Raw genomic sequence first — 16,760 nt, forward strand, 5'->3', positions numbered from 1 at the left:
TAGGATATTATACATTGTTTTTTTGTATTGAACTGTATTGTTTTCAGCCAGGTTAGGCAACTAAGTGTATAAACAATAAAAAGACAGCAAGCAACACTAGAAGGATTCACAATCCCATTAAGACCTCCTTTTGCCAATAAAACACACACACACACACACACACACACACACACACACACACACACACACACACACACACACACACACACACACACACACACACACACACACACACACACACACACACACACACACACACACACACACACACACACACACACACACACACACACACACACACACACAGAAAGCAAGGTATTACTATGTTTCTGGAAAATGCTGTAGCTGAAAGGGATTTCACTGGATAGTGGTTTACAGTCAGGTCCATAACTATTTGGACATTGACACAATTTTCATTATTTTGGCTCTGTACCCCACAGCAATGGATTTGAAATTAAACAATAAATATGTACTTTAAGTGCAGACTTTCAGCTTTATTTTGAAGGTATTTACATCCAGATCAGGTGAATGGCGTAGGAATTACGACACATTTTATCCCGGGTATCCCCTTTTTAAGGGACCCAAAGTAATTGGACAATTGACTGCTCGGCTGATGCATGGCCTGGTGTGTGTTATTTCCTCATTAGTGCATTTACAAGGAGCAGAAAAAAGATCTAGAATGAATTTCAGGTGTGTTATTTGAATTTGGAATGTGTTGCTGTCAACTATCAATATGAAGTCCAAAGAGCTGTCACTATCAGTGAAGCAAGCTATCATTAGGTTGAAACATTAAAAAAAAACATCAGAGACATAGCAAAAACATTAGGTGTGGCCAAATCTACTATTTGGTACATTCTTCAAAAGAAAGAATGCACTGTTGAGCTCAGCAACACCAAAATACCTGGAAGACCATAGAAGACCACTGTGGTGGAGGACAGAATAATTATTCTCCTGGTGAAGAAAAAGCCCTACACAACAGTTTGCCAGATCAAGAACAAACTGCAGGAGGAGGTGTATCTCTGAAAAAGTCAAAAATTAAGAGAAGACCTCACCAGAGTAAATACAGAGGGTTCTCCACATGATGTAAACGTAAGTGATCCTCAAAAACAGGAAGGCCAGATTACGGCTTGCTAAAACCCATCTAAAAGAGCCTGTACAGATCTGGAAAACATTCTATGGACAGATGAGACAAAGATCAACTTGTACCAGAATGATAGGAAGAGAAGAGTATAGAGAAGGGAAGGAACTGCTCATGATCCAAAGCTTACTCCTCATCAGTGAAGCATGGTGCTGGTAGAGTTATGGCATGGGCATGTTTGGCTGCCAATGAAACGGCTTCCCTTATATTTAATGATAATGTGATTCCTGACAAAAGCAGCATGATGAACGCTGAAGGGTTTCGGGCAATATTATCTGCTCATATTCATCCAAATGCTTCAGAACTCATTGTGCGGCACTTTACACTGCAGATGGACAATGACCTGAAGCATACTGCAAAAGCAACCAAAGAGGAATTTCTGCAATGGCCAAGTCAATCACCTGACCTAAATCCAATTGAGCACGTATTTCACTTGCTGAAAACAAAACTGAGGGAAACTGCCAAAAGAACAAGCATAGGCCTCAGCAGGGACGAAACCCAGCGTCTAGTGATGTCTATGGGATCAAAACTTCAGGCTGACATTGACTGGAAAAGATTTGCAACCAAGTATTAAAAGTGACAATTTTATTTATGATTATGTTACTTTGTCCAATTACTTTTGGTCCCTTAAAAAGGGGATACCATGTATAAAATGTTGTGTTATTCCTACACCATTCATCTGATTTGGATGTAAATACCCTCAAAATAAAGCTGAAAGTCTGCACTTAAAGCACATATGGAGTTTTTGATTTCAAGTCGATTGTAGAGGTGTACAGAGCCAAAATACTGAAAATTGTGTCAATGTCCAAATATTAATGGACCTGACTGTATATCACAACTTTGAAAAGCACTTGGCTTGGCAAAGCAACTGGAATAAACTGCAGTGCCCTGGTTTCGTGTTGTTCGAGAGTTCAGGTAGCTGGAACACAATGACAGTAATCACGGTCAACACCTTACTCTCAGAATGACTGGGATGGCAGCTTGATTGAAGCTGGAGCTGCAATCTCCCGGGAGTTCAAAGGTTACGACTAGATAAAGCGTATCAACCACGGGAGAGAGGGGATGTTGAAGAAAAGAAAAGCTATTGTCTAAGTTTCCAGCAATGCAAATAAACAGTGACAATATTCCAGGAGGGGAGATGAAAAACAAAGACAGGGAGAGTGATTTTAAGACATAGCGACATAGAGAGAGAGAGAGAGAGTGAGAGTGAGAGAGAGAGAGAGAGAGAGAGAGCGAGAGAGCGAGAGAGCGAGAGAGCGAGAGAGAGAGAGAGAGAGAGAGAGAGAGAGAGAGAGGAACAGGCACTCACAGATACAGCTAGGCTGGATGCCGGTCCAGGTGAGATCTGGCAAACAGAGGCGGGTGGTGGAGCCCTGCAGTAGGTGTCCCTGTTGGCACTGGAAGTCTATTCTGCTGCCCACCTGGCCAAAAACAGACAGCACACAAAGTGGGGAGAGTCAATACCCTGATGCATATGCCAATAGGCTCCCAGCATCAAATATAAAGAGCTTGGGAAAAATACTGCGCACTAAAGTTTTTTTGCCCTTTTTAATGATTATCTGTAGTGTGTGGAGGCAGATGGAGACTATTCCTAGAGGCGATGGCCCATGTTTGTGTTCTCAACTGATGCACAGACATTAGGTAGTGAAAGAGCTGACTTTTTGCTTTAAAATATATAGAGATAAGCACAATCTTTGCCATTTTAATAAATTACTTATATTTTCAGCCACCTTCCCCTTTCGACAGCATTGACGTAACACTTTTGTCATTTCCGTTGAGTTATTGGTAAAGTCGTTCAGTAATGGAGACAAAATTTAAGTGCACAGACATTACCAGCAGTGATCCAAATAATACGGTTCTCCTGCTTTCATTTGGGACAAATTTAATTTCAGACATTCTGCTGACGGTTGTATAGAAATAGTTTGCACTTAACTTGTAAGTGACACTCTAAGAGCAACAGAGAGGAAATAAAATGATATACACTGGCAGAAAGCATCTCAAGGGAGCTACTCAGCACGCATCAATGGTCACGATATACGTTTTTTTTTTACTATAATGCATTTTAGCATTGCATGTATTACACATACAAACAAACAGCCTGACATGCACATTACTGTAGATGCAGATACACACTTGTGTCTTCACATATCCACATTGGTAGAACAATCTTTTTTTTATAAACCACCTTGGATGGATACAGACACAACATTGTTCATTATCATCTCTCAATATCATCCCAAGTCATAAATAATGATTCTACATGGAACATCTATTAAGAGAAACCCACTTGAAAGAGGAGTACCTAATGAAAGGTAATGCAGTAGAGCTGCAAGCTCTGTATGATACTTTGCTGTGTATCGTACAAAGTGCATCAACCTCCGCTAGGCTGCTTCACATATTGATCACATTTCATTTGAATGTGGAGCTGAAGGAAGCAGGTATGTATTATGCTTTAACTAAAACAAACATGATGTATTAGTCCATTCTGAAAAATTCATGTTTTTAAGTTACACATATCGTCTTGTTCATAATACATTTTTCTAGTATACCTTTTTCAATTTCAAATTATATAACAGCATCAACTTATAAGATGTATCCATTTCAGGTGTAGCCCGCATTACCTTAAAGCCTGTTGTGTAATTCATGAAGCCATGCTCAGGTGTGCCTGGATTTTCACATGTGGTTCTCGTGGGCTCTGAAACAAGAAACCATTGTTATGATGAGCCGGGGAATTGCAGGAGGAGAAAAATGAGAATATGACAGAGCGGCAATCATTGATAATGGCGAGGCAATTTCTCTCTGGTGTGCCATGTACCAGAGGACAATTACTGAAGTGATGTGGTAACATGAACAGAATTACCCTGCCATCTTTAGTTTACTTGACTATGAAATTCAGGGGCTTTTACAAGTTTTAGGAACATGGACTTTTGAGACTTTCGATCATCAGTGAGACAAAATTCAAATTGAAACCCATTCATTAAAATGTTTCTTCAGCAACACTAGGCGGCAAATATAAAGCATCGCCCCTGAGGTAACATTATAAATAATGCAATCCATTCTCGTGATTTAGTTTTTACATCAGTGCCAGATGGCAGCCCAGTGATTCTAGTTCACCTTCAAATGTGTTTTGATATTAATGCTAGTCGCTTTAAGAGAATCAACAGAGCATGATTTGGAATAATGGGATGGTACTTGGCAGACATCTTGTATATTTTATTGAACTACCTTTGTTATTTAATGATAGAAATGAATATGCTCATCTCTTACATGTAAAAAAGTCATATCCAGAGATAAATGATTCAGTGATCCTTTGTCAGTGGTGGGAAAAAGTATTCCGGTTCTGTACTTGAGTAAAGTAATAATACCACACTATAAAATATTCAATTTCAAGTAAACATACTGAAAAAAGAATCGCACTTAAGTAAAAGTACATAAGTACAATAAGGGAAATGTACTCTACAAAAACTATAACTATATTTAATATTTTTAAATATTTAAAAAGCTGGAACTGTGAAATATTTTTGAAGAAATAACATCTTAGAATAATTGCTGGCAATTCATTTCATTTACTGTAAGTACAGTACTTCAGCAAATCTTAGTTACTTTTCACCACTGTCAAACATATACTTAGATGGCAAAGAAAAAAAGAAACCAAAGAATTACAACCCGATCTGAAACCTGAATATAGTGGAATAAACATATTTCAGTACCTATACACCGAGGCTGAGATCCGCTCCAGACGCCCTCCTCCTGGCACATGCGTGTTGTTGATCCCACCAGCACATAGGGGGTGCTGCAGCTGAACACCACCTCAGACTTGAAGATGAAACTGCGCCCTTCTCTCCGTCCTTTGGCAGGCATACCAGGATCTCCACAGAATTTGGCTGCAGAGGCAGAAATGTGGAATATTGCTGATGTGATAAGCTAAGCTCCAACAAATCCAACACACATCTTTCACATTTTCCAGCAAATATTCATCCAGCCGCGTTCTTCACTGTTGCACCTTCCCATGCCAATGTTGATCCCCTATTCCTCTGCACCATTTTTTACATTTCAAACTTTCATCTCTTTTTTTAAACTTCATTGCCCATTCAGAATACTGCAGCTAGCTTCTCAGTTGAATGCAGCGCTGCCTTGACTATAAAGCATTTAATTCAGATATAATAAGCTGTGTGGGCTGCTGCACTCATACAAGATCAGATCACGATGAGGAGAGCCTATGGAGGTTTGCACTGCTGCTGTGAGCTTTGCTGTTTTCAAGGGTCTGTTCATTATATCCGATATATTTGAGTACCTGACTGTACACATGATTGCCTTTCTATATTATTCGGAAAGTGTTCATGGACTGAATTATTCAAATTATATTGACATTATGCCTGTCGCAAATTTTCCTTTGGCCATTTTTTCATTGCACGTGGGCAGATGCATTGAAGTCTTTGTTTCAGGATGGATTGCTCTGTCTGTACTTCTTTCTATTTCGTACAATCAACCTTTCTTTTAAGTGTTAAAGAGGAAATGTGAATATCATTCTTGGCAGGAAAAAGGGAATGAGGAAGGTCATGGCACTCAATTTAAGATCAAAATAATTAGCAAGTGAAATATTAATTTAGCTGACAGGGCCTTGAGGTTAACACAACTAGAGCCATCTGCTGCCGTAGTTGCTCCCGAGCCTCTGGTACGATATAGCCTTTTTAATGGGACTCTCGCCACGGCCCAAGCAGATGAAGCCTGTTTGATTATCGCTGCTGCTCCTTCAATTTATTGCTTATAGACATCTAATCAAATTGACTGAAATAATTTAGACGGAGTGGGTTTGATGGGAGAGAAGCCTGCCATATCGCTTACTGCCAAAGTATCCTTTATCCATATATTTTTTTTACAGTTTTAACATCAATCCTCTGTAACCACAAAGCTCTGTAAAAGTCACTTGTTAGCTGTGGGAGGTTCAGAAAAGCTCAGTGTGTGAGAGAGCAGAGGCAAGGACAACAGTCACAGCATTCAGTCACGCAGCCAGAGCACTGTGGGATCAAGCCAATAATAAGGCAGGCTGCTTCTCCAGACCTGACATGTGCTGTTTCTGTGTGGAGGTCTGCAGACAGAGATAAGTTCTCGTTTGCTCTCTTCCTACAATTCAGGATCCAACAGGGGCTTCCGCCAGCCAATTCCTGACATAATGGATACCTAGTCAAAGAACGAGATTAGAATCCAGCCCATGCAGGAATGGCTGAATAAAGCCATTACTGTGAATACAGTTATCTCTGAAACAGATCCCTGTATTAAGAGACATATCTGCTCCTAGAAAACACGTTTCAACACCCAGCTCCATCCTTACTGTACCTGAAAACAGTTCTTGTCACTTTTTAAACAACATGGTAAGATTATGTATTCAGTTGGATTTCTTTTTTGGAAGGTTGACAATACAGACCAAACAGGGGACATGCACATCAGTCATGAGCGTCAAGCTGCAGGGAAATAATGTACTGTTTTATGGATATATAAGAGAAATGGCTGCGGGCCAAACCAAGCTCAGCATATTTAATGTGCCTGTGTGTGTGTGTGTGTGTGTGTGTGTGTGTGTGTGTGTGTGTGTGTGTGTGTGTGTGTGTGTGTGTGTGTGTGTGTGTGTGTTTGTTAAGTGGAAGAGTGAGAGAGGGACTATGAGAGTGAGTCTAGTGAAAAGTCTCTCTCTCTCTCCTCACAGCTTCTCTCCTTCCTTGATGAATTATCAATGCTTTGAAGTAATCAGTATGCAGAGGCCAGATTCAAAGTTGGGATCACAGTCTCATCCCTGCAGACACATGAACCAGCATTCTCAGACACTGAATCTTGCTGCTTGCTCTCCAGCCTCCCATGTGCTGTGAAAGGGAACATGAATATGCATCTTAATCCTGTTTGGCTGCAAGTGCTTACAGAAGAACAGATTTTAATTGCTTGTACAGATGCATGGCATCTCCTGCAGTATTGCTGAGCTCTATTTGGACTAAAAGTGCTGAGTATTATTTGCAGTCATATTTCTAAAGTCCACAGCAGTGCAAGTCCTACAGTACATCTAATACAATCATTATGCACTGAACTGAAGGTAATTGACTTATCAGGTTATATTTGCAGCCGCTGTGTATGTTAGAGCCAAAATATTTCCCCTCATGCACAGCTCATGATTTTCTTGGTCAATGGGACATATACATTTTTCAAAAGTGCTTGTGGTCATGTCTTTATAGTAGCATAACATTCCTTGTTACGAAAACAATTATTGGCCTCTGTGCATTTAAAGACATTGCATGACAATTTTGTGTGTATATAAGTTAACACAGAATATTAATAGTAATGGTCAATGGTCCTTAGAAACCAGCATTGACACCAATTTAGGATTTATCTATTAAGAGTGATTGCGCAAGTTATTTGGAATAGCATCTGAGACTGCTGGAGACAGTGCTGTGCTGACATTTTAATGGATAGATAATAACCTCTTCTACACCAAAATATGATCAGCACATTTTTCCCTGTTGCCCCCATTTTCCACTCATTTATTTGCCTCAGTAAACCTCAGTGATTTATCACAGATTCACTTCCACTTCCAGTGCAGTGGCGGGAGGCTAGCTATTACAACACGTTTAGGAGAGCCAGCTTATGTAGCAAAGATGGTTAATAAAACACACTCAATTATATTTATATAGTTCATGGCTCTCATACTGTGTCAATTTTGCAATAAGAAATAGGACTGTCACAATAGAAAGATTTCACATAAAAATGATGGTGACCAAAGAGAAAAACATTCTTGGTATCATGGAAGGAGGTTGGAGGGGGAAAAAGGATAAGAGATGTTGAATTAACACAATATGTGTATTACTAACATCATTTAAATATTTCCACACTTAAATATATCAGTTGTGTTCATTTCTGGTCTGCTGCTACAGCCCTAACTGGAACCTGCCTTATGGGTCAGCATAGCATAAGAGCAAATAAATGTAATTATTACCTCAAAAACAATCCTGTGCTGAGAGATAATGAACACTAACATCATGGAACATAAAGGTTTCTCGCTCCCAGAGCTGCCAGAGGTTGAATTGGAAGTGCTGATGTGGAAAAATGATTGCTGTGTGTTGAGGGATGACATCATAATTGCAGTAGACAGCAAGTAGACACGGACAATTAACCACGTGGAACCTTATCCATTTTATGTCCACATGACATTCTTTACCCATCGTAACAACTCAGGACCAGATCCAGCGCACCTCAATAAAACAGGCAGTTGGTCACTTAGCAGTGCTGAAGCACAAATCTGGCCATAACAGACAAATACCATCCTTTACTGTTTAGCAGGAAATAAATCAGACAGCAGTGCGCACATTGACTTACAAGTAATACAATAAAGTGCAATGTTGCCATTTGAAAGAGCAAATGGCTGCACAAAGTACTGGGCTTGTATTTGCATGGTCACAAACACGAGCAGTCTGTCAGCTGCATCTCAGACGCTAAATACCTAAATGGGGCTGTGTCCGCCGGATAAAATACAGCCACTAGCACCACACTTTGACTTTGGAACTTATTACAGAAAACTTAGAAATGAATTTAGTTTTTTTGAATAGTCTAAGGGGGATTCATAAACTCACTACTTAAAGTCAGCAATTATCAGATAGTGTCAGCACAAATAATGCATGCAGCTATCTGATGGCAGAGATTCTCTGCAAAAGGCTGTTATAAATCAATCAATATAATGGTTATTGCAGCCCATTAGCTGGAAAAGGACTGCTTACATTCACCAGTTAAAGTAAGAGATGTTATTAGAGCAGCACAAATGTCAGAAATAACAAAACAACACATCTTTCAGTGCTCGGAGTAATGTGCATGTATATTTTCAGTGGCATTTGTTTTTATTCCACTTGGTCCTCACTAACAATCGTCTTTATATTTAATTTCTATCCCACTGATACAAAGCAAAAATGATTCGGATGACAGAGACACTCTTGAGCAGTCATGCATCCCAAGGGTTGTTATTATGCCTGCAAAGATGATTGATGGTCTTAATGTAGTAAAGAGCATCAGACACCCCACTTATCATCTTCATAATCACTGTAGCTTTGACTCTAGGGCTAGAGGTCAATCACTTTTCATTTAATCAAAATTTAAATTGGAGGCTCAACTTCATGTACGAATGATGAAATATTAATGTACGCTTATGAACAGGTAGGATACAAAGTCCTTCTGACACTCATTTTAATTTAATATTTTTAAAGAAAAATCACTGAAGATGTTTCAGGATTAAGTATAACTAAGTGCTTATGAAAAATGACATGACAATGCAGGTCGGAGCTACATTGATAATCCTTGTTCTGCATCTCTGTAAGACTCATTATATACATATCGTAATTCTGCTTTTTCATCAAGGCCCTGATGTTACAATTCATGAATTATTCACGACTTTCATTCATTTTAATAATTTCAGATAACCTCTCTGGCAGCACAGTTGCAAGAACAGCAAAAAACTGAATATTCTCAATGAATTGAACAAGTTGTAAAATAGCACGCAGGTATATCCCTATAAGGAGACCATTTAAGTAAATGTAGCTTTGTTAAACTTCCCAAAGTAAGTTTGTTCAATGTTACGACTGTGGATTATAATACCCCTAAGAGTTCCATGTTTTCCACAAATTGTTTTCACAGTGGTAACTTTGGTAATTTCATTGAAGAACATGTTACATAAGGCACAAGGTAGAAATTGTTATTGTTTACCTTTATTACCATTTTAAAATAATTCCTAATCAACAGATACGTAATACAAAAAGCAAAGAGGAGCCAGATTTTAATAATGGGTCACACACTTTTCACATGCTCAATAACGTTTGGAAGGTGGCAACGAGGAAAAAGATTCAATTTAGCCCACAGTGCAAATAACCATGTTTCAGACTCCCACATAAATGCCAGCAAGGCCATGGTAGTCTCAACATAAGGAGACCTCCTCTAGAGACCTCTCTAATCATCATCATAATTATCATGAAAGTACAAAGTGGTGACTCACGCAAGCACTGAGGCAGGTCTCCACTCCAGCTCCCATTCCCCGTGCAGGTGAGCACAGCGGGGAAGGACAGCTCGTAGCCAGGCAGACAGCTGTAGCTCACGCTGGTACCCCACTCCAGCACTGAGCCCTCCAGGAGGCCGTTGGGTATGGGTGGGGGTGTAGGACACGTCACCACTGTGGGGAGAGTGAGGGCACAGTCACTGTCAAGCGTAATAAAAGAAAATCAATGGAGACAACTGGTCAGTCATGTTCTAGAGAAGACCAGGTTCAACAGCATTGTAGAGAAGAAGAGAAACAGAAAGACACACATCAGAGCACAGCCAGTCCTTATTGAGAGACAAGAGTGTCCACATTTTAAAAATACAGCTGGGAAAGGGAATTAGCTTGATTTCATTAAACATAAATTATACAGAAATGTCTAGGATAAGTCATTGCAAATCTTTAAATCCAAAATATTGCGACTATGGTGCAAATAAATAGACAGACAGCTCCAGACTTTTCTAAAGTTAAAGATGAATGAGTTGTAGATGGGAGGTGCAATTTAAACCCTTGGTAATGTTGGGGTACTGTGCATGGACGGTACAGTGTCTGGCTCTTTTCCACACTCCCACCCATAATAAATGTTTTGTTCAACACATTTCAAAGAAAAAACCATGATTCAAAGCAAGATCGCTTCATTGCATAAATGTTGTCTTGAGAAGATGTCGTTCCACACCCCTGGACACAAGCGAAAAGGATTAGAAAATATCCTTATAACAACACTGTTGTTTGCTTCTATCTTTGTACAATTAAAACAAAACAGCTACAGGGGGTTACTTAGAGATAAAAGACACTGTTGAAGCTTGGAGATAATTACTAGGATTTATGTGGATTTAAAGGGATATGGCTAATTCCTGGTCTTCCATTTTTAATCAAAATTTTGATAAATGGAGGTGGCGGTGGCGGTGATAGAGAGAGGGTGGTGGTGTTACAGAGTATTAAACAATTGTAATGAACTCACTTTGTATCCAATAGATTGTCATTATTACAGGTTTATTTTCCCCATTAAATCCTGAATGATAAAGTGTCCCACGGGGGCATAAGTGCTACATCTTTTTAAAGACACAACAGGACGGAAGTTAGCCTTTAAGCTGGTTGAAACAAGAACATCCTGTCCAATCTTTTATGCTTTCAATTGTAGGGCTTTTTTGCAGATGTCACGAGGCAACAGAGGTGGCACAAATTCCCCATTCTACATAATGTGGATTATTTAGCCTGGGGAAATTGTCTGTGTTTTGACTGTGAGGGTTTTTTTCCAGCCTTTTCTGTTCATCATATTATTTCTATGAGAAACTAGAGGATCTTTTGTCTATGCAAGCTGTAAACTTTTTGTTCAACAAAGGTAATGAATGAATGAATGCAAAATAAAGCTCAGAGTTTGTTCTGACACACTTGGAGATGAACCCAGGGGGACGCAGATGGGATATGGGTTTTAGGGATATGAATAAATTATAGAAGTTGTTTTATACCATTACTATCCTCCCTCAACACCCATCATTTGCCCAAGTTTCTTGTTCTTTTAGACATACTCACGCAAGCCAAAGCATTTCAGTCAGGCTATGTATATCAAGCAAACTCTCTGGCAAGATCAGATGTTAAGATTACAAATCCAGTGACTCAAACTGTCATGTTTACACCATGACTGAAGTTAAGGCTAAGTGTTTTGGCAGCAACAACAAAACAGCAATTTTCACATTTTAAATACATGACACAAATATGTAGAATGTGAAGGCAAAGTGTATGGAAATGTTGAATATATAAGACCAGTCTGGATGTGGTAACAGCAAAGTAAGATTGTAGAATCAACCAAGCAATAACTTCAACCTGAAAATATATATTTATCCACAGTTGAACTAAAACGCTATTGCTGAAGACCACAGAAAGAGTTACTTTTTATTCAAAACATATAAATTAAAACTATGAGGGGAATAAAGGCAAATCATCTGGACATACCATCTTAAGGTCAAATATTACATAGCTGGCAACATGAACAATGATACTTTGCTGCATCAAGGCTTCCTTTCTTAGGATAGTGCTAATTTGAGGTGGGCACATGATAGACAACTTTCTCTACATAACGACTTACAGTAATGTGGAGCAAGCCACAGTGGGATATTCTCACAATCTCTCCAAGGTGGAACCATCTTTTGTTGTTTGGCAGCAGATCCTAAAAGATGTCCATATGGACATGTTGCAGCAGTATACAGTCTATATGCCTCAGATGTATGCTATATCTGGAAAATATATTTTGGCCATGATGAATAGTAAATTAAATACAAAAGGCAAAACACTACTGATGTTGCAATCTGTTTTTTAAATTTCTTTTTATGTAATGTAATTGTTGTTCTTTGATGTAAAAAAGGGCCTTCGTTGTGGGATTTCCATGTGGTTGCTCTAGAACCTGGGGAAAAAAAGCCACTTCATTGCAAACTACGTCTGCCTGGTTGGATGCTGTGAAGTAGAAAGTTGGTTTGGGTGGCAGTCTTGTCAGTGTGAAAGAAAGGAAAGAGGGAGAGAAAAAGATGGAGGAAGAATATGTGAGCACACATGCAAGTAGGCAAATTTCTCTGATTAGAGGAGTAGGCCTGCTAATCCTATAAGCACGGCATCAAAAATGACTTTAAATAAAACAAAAAAAAAGGCATGGGTGGCAGGCAGAAATGAATGGGAAGTGAAGAGTGTTCCCATTTTCCTAAGTAGTTCTAAGCAGCATTAGTGCCTCTTAGCTGAACACGCCAAACCTGGGATTCAAGCTGAATCCTTGCCGGGCGAGGCTTAGGATGTGTCACTGGCAGTGTGTGTATGAAATCCCACACAAACAGCGTGGCCATCACTGGCGCATACACACTGTGTTTAATATTATGCACCAAGTCGGCACATGTAAAACCTCTTGTCTATTTAGCTTCAAGTTCTCCATCTCTCTACCTTTCTGTGGAATAACTGCTCACATCCCTGCGGCACATCATCGGAATCTATGACGAGATGACAGATGCCCCGCATCATGACAATCTCACCCCCCCTGACTGATGCACCTTCAACTTGAACCCAATCGTGCAAAAGAAAAAGGCAAGCAGTCTTATTGGAAGAGGCACTGTTTTCAGTTTCAGATGCAAGAAATATTGAAAATAGAAATGTTGTCAGTCCTTTTCTTAGACCTCTTGCTGCGTGGGATGTCAGTGAGAGAGATGATAAAAAAAGCTGTGATTACCAGCGGGCTGTTCTATTGCTTGTCCTAGATAGTCTTAGAAAGAGACCAAAGGAGAGGAAACGAGCAACGACAAGGAGAAAAATAAAGCGTAAAACATCTAAGCTCTTTATATACCCCAATCCAGAATGACAAATTAAAAAAATAATATAGAGCACACACTTTGTAATCAAACTTGAAAAATGAATAGACCCTTTGTGAAAAAGAGTAAGTAAGTATGAGCAGCGATGGGACTACGAGGAGGTGAAGAGGGACCCTGTGGCTCTCTGACTACTGCATAGCGGTCAGTACGGGCTGACAGCACTCAGGCAGCGGCAGCAGTGGTGGGAGCAAATGTGAAGGTGTGTAGGCGTCTGCGTCTATGTATGCATGAGAGAGACACTTGTGTAATTGAATGCCCTCATGCCATTGTATGTATCGATGGTGGCTAGGCTCTCTCTACACACCACCCCCACCCAGAGGAGCAGCACCGGGGCTGAGTGCCTGAGCTGTTGCGGTAGCTGTCAAGGATTAGAGCTCAGAGGTTAGTCTCTCTCTCTCTCTCTCTCTCTCTCTCTCTCTCTCTCTCTCTCTCTCTCTCTCTCTCTCTCTCTCTCTCTCTCTCTCTCTCTCTCTCTCTCTCTCTCTCTCTCTCTCTCTCTCTCTCTCTCTCTCTCTCTCTCACTCTCTCTCACTCTCTCACACCCTCTCCCTCCTGGGGTAACAGTAATGCGACCATCGATACAACCAACAACTTGAACATGCTGCAGAACAGGGAGCATTAATAATTAAACGCGCCCATGAAATATTACAAATCAGTGTCAGTTTGGATGTTGTTAACTTCTGGGCAAGGTTCTACAGGGAGCTGGAGGAGGGCAAGAGGTGTGTGGCTTAAAACCTCAGCTCGTCATGAGTTGAGCAAAGGAAAAGTGAAGACACAGAGTACTCCTGCAAATAACAGCATTCTGTATACTATATCTGTATAAACAGTATGAATAGCAACAAAACCATTATTTTACATAACAGCAAAAAAGATCAAATGGAATATTCTTTTTAGTATTTGATACTATAAACCTATCTATGATCATAATAGTTTGCCTTACTGTAACTTATCTGTGCATATTTCTGCATTTTTCGACCCATATGCATGTCCATCACACACTCTGCCTCTTTTTCTCTCATGGTTAATTTTTCCTCTGCCATCTCCCAAAAGGCAAATACATCCCCACCCTTTCTTCTCTGTAACTCAGGCAGCAGCCTTGGAACAGTTCCTTAGCAACAATAAGCCACCATTTGCCTCGTGGGCTCTTCTCGTTCCCACTGTAGTGTTCGCTGCACAAGTTAATCTTCCCTGCAATACTTACTTTTGGGTGTCGATGGCAGACATGCTAATCTATGCCTCTGCTCGAGCGTCATAAATCATAGAGTGATGTAGCGCTGATGGGCGTACAACAGCTAAGTCCTCTTAGTGGATTTTCCAACTCTGATGTTAATCAAGCTCTTAGAGTGCGTGTGCAGAAACTTTCAGAGAGAGGAAGCCAATGATTAACTGTTAGGAGTACAATTAGAGGCATCCTTGTTGTGATGAAGAGGACTTGTTAGCCATCCATCATGAGGTGTCAGAGGAACTTTTAGCTTTTGGCTATGTGCCAGCACAGGTGCAACAACTCTAGATGCAGGTGTGGTTTGAAATCACTGTGTCCTAGATCAAGGGCTCTAACAAGTATTACCCTATTTTTCTGAAAGCCAGTTGAGTTAGGCTTTCTTTTATCTAGGGACTCATTACATATAGTAGCACTTTTGCAATGTAGTGAGTCACTGGACATAATTTAGCAAAACACATTCAAAATTGCATGAACTGATTATGTGGGTGTATGTTTATACTTATCTGAATATAGGCGCCTGCATTTGCATTTGTGAAGTGACTATAGAGATTCAACCTTATGTGTTGTTGGTAATTCCGTTATCAACACACTGAAGCAAACAGTATGACGCTTTCTGAACATATAGAAGTTCTGTGTCACCTTTCTTGCTAATCTTATTAGATTTCAGGGAGTAAGCATGTGACAGTGAGCTAAGGTGCCAAGGTTGTTACAGTACGGTCTGATGGTTATCAAGGTTGACTGTCTAGCGTCCACAATGTGTGTATGCGAGTGTGTGCATTTTGTGAGTGGTTATTACCTATGCACGCTGGCAGGGTGCCACTCCAGGTGCCATTGTTGGTGCAGGTCCTTGCGACAGTGCTGTCCTCTCCAATCATGACGTACCCAGGCTGACAGGTGTACGTCACGTTCTGGCCCACTGTGATCTCCTCTCCAAATCTAAGTCCATTTGCGGGGATACCGGGGTCGCCACAGGTGATCACTGTCATCGGCCGGGAGAAATAAGTAACTTGCATCAGATATCACATTACATTGTGTTGATAAGTGACATACTGAGTTGCAATATAATATATAAACTATATTCAAAATGTTTAATGTTGTATCTAATGCATTCTGAAGACGGGGGAGGGCTTGCGTTTCGCTGAAGATATTTTTTTCCTTTTAAGCCTTTCCATGCGAGGTTGGTGGTTTCCTTATCCGGCATTCGTTCATTTAAGCCAACAGGGCATTATCATGCACTTGCTAATTTTGTGCAGCTAAAGGCAAAAATGGTGGGTGGAGATTAATAATAATCCACTCGACCACATATTTAGTCCGAAAGTTTTCATGGAGCCGCATACAGCAGGAGGAATATGGCTTGCTGAACACAGCATCACTGAGTTTTTCCACCAAACAGGAGTTAATTATGAGAAAAAATGGTTTCTACTACACAGTATAATAACAATTACGTATTTGGCATTAAATAAAAGTCTACTGACAATTCCTTATTTAAATGAACATTGTATAGCAGCCTTGCATGATTTATTCAAGACAACCACAGTGAAATATCTCAACTTTGAGCAGCAGTAGATTGCCTGTGCATATGCTGGGAAATAAAAATAACTAAACAATGATTTTCAAGGCGCCTATTATGATGTTCAATTATGTGAAGTTAGGAGATATTGACAGGCATTGATTTTACAGCTGTAGCCATATTAGTCTATGAAAAAATAATCAAGGCATCATCACACAGCATCTGTTGTGCTGCCTGTATTGTTATAGTATTCCTAATAGCTAATATTGTGTTTTATCTACATATTCCCCTTCAATGCACCTGGTTATATCATTTTGGAGACTTTGGTAAATATTTAGTCTGAATTAGGGGTACTACTTAACAAAAAATACTGTTGGGAAGCTCCTCTCCCTCAGTCATTTTGGTTCAGTCTCTTTTTTCACATGGCTATTCTTGGCTTCTTCTTCTCATGGCACCATTTCTCCAAAGTAAACAGATGGCCGAGTGTT

General features: G+C 40.0%; 1 protein-coding gene across 1 annotated transcript in view; it reads right to left on the minus strand.

Annotated features, from left to right (window-relative positions):
• Positions 1-16,760, minus strand: part of LOC134862319 (CUB and sushi domain-containing protein 3-like) — a 199,550-nt gene that overhangs the window by 15,663 nt on the left and 167,127 nt on the right. Inside the window, exons 59-63 of the mRNA XM_063880172.1 lie at positions 15,559-15,741; positions 10,155-10,328; positions 4,849-5,022; positions 3,760-3,833; positions 2,448-2,559 (exon numbers count right to left, since the gene is read on the minus strand). Of these exons, the coding sequence (XP_063736242.1) occupies positions 2,448-2,559; positions 3,760-3,833; positions 4,849-5,022; positions 10,155-10,328; positions 15,559-15,741 (717 nt within the window). The remainder of the gene's footprint in view (positions 1-2,447; positions 2,560-3,759; positions 3,834-4,848; positions 5,023-10,154; positions 10,329-15,558; positions 15,742-16,760) is intronic.

This window comes from Eleginops maclovinus, chromosome 3 (assembly GCF_036324505.1).
Source record: "Eleginops maclovinus isolate JMC-PN-2008 ecotype Puerto Natales chromosome 3, JC_Emac_rtc_rv5, whole genome shotgun sequence".
NCBI lineage: Eukaryota > Metazoa > Chordata > Actinopteri > Perciformes > Eleginopidae > Eleginops > Eleginops maclovinus.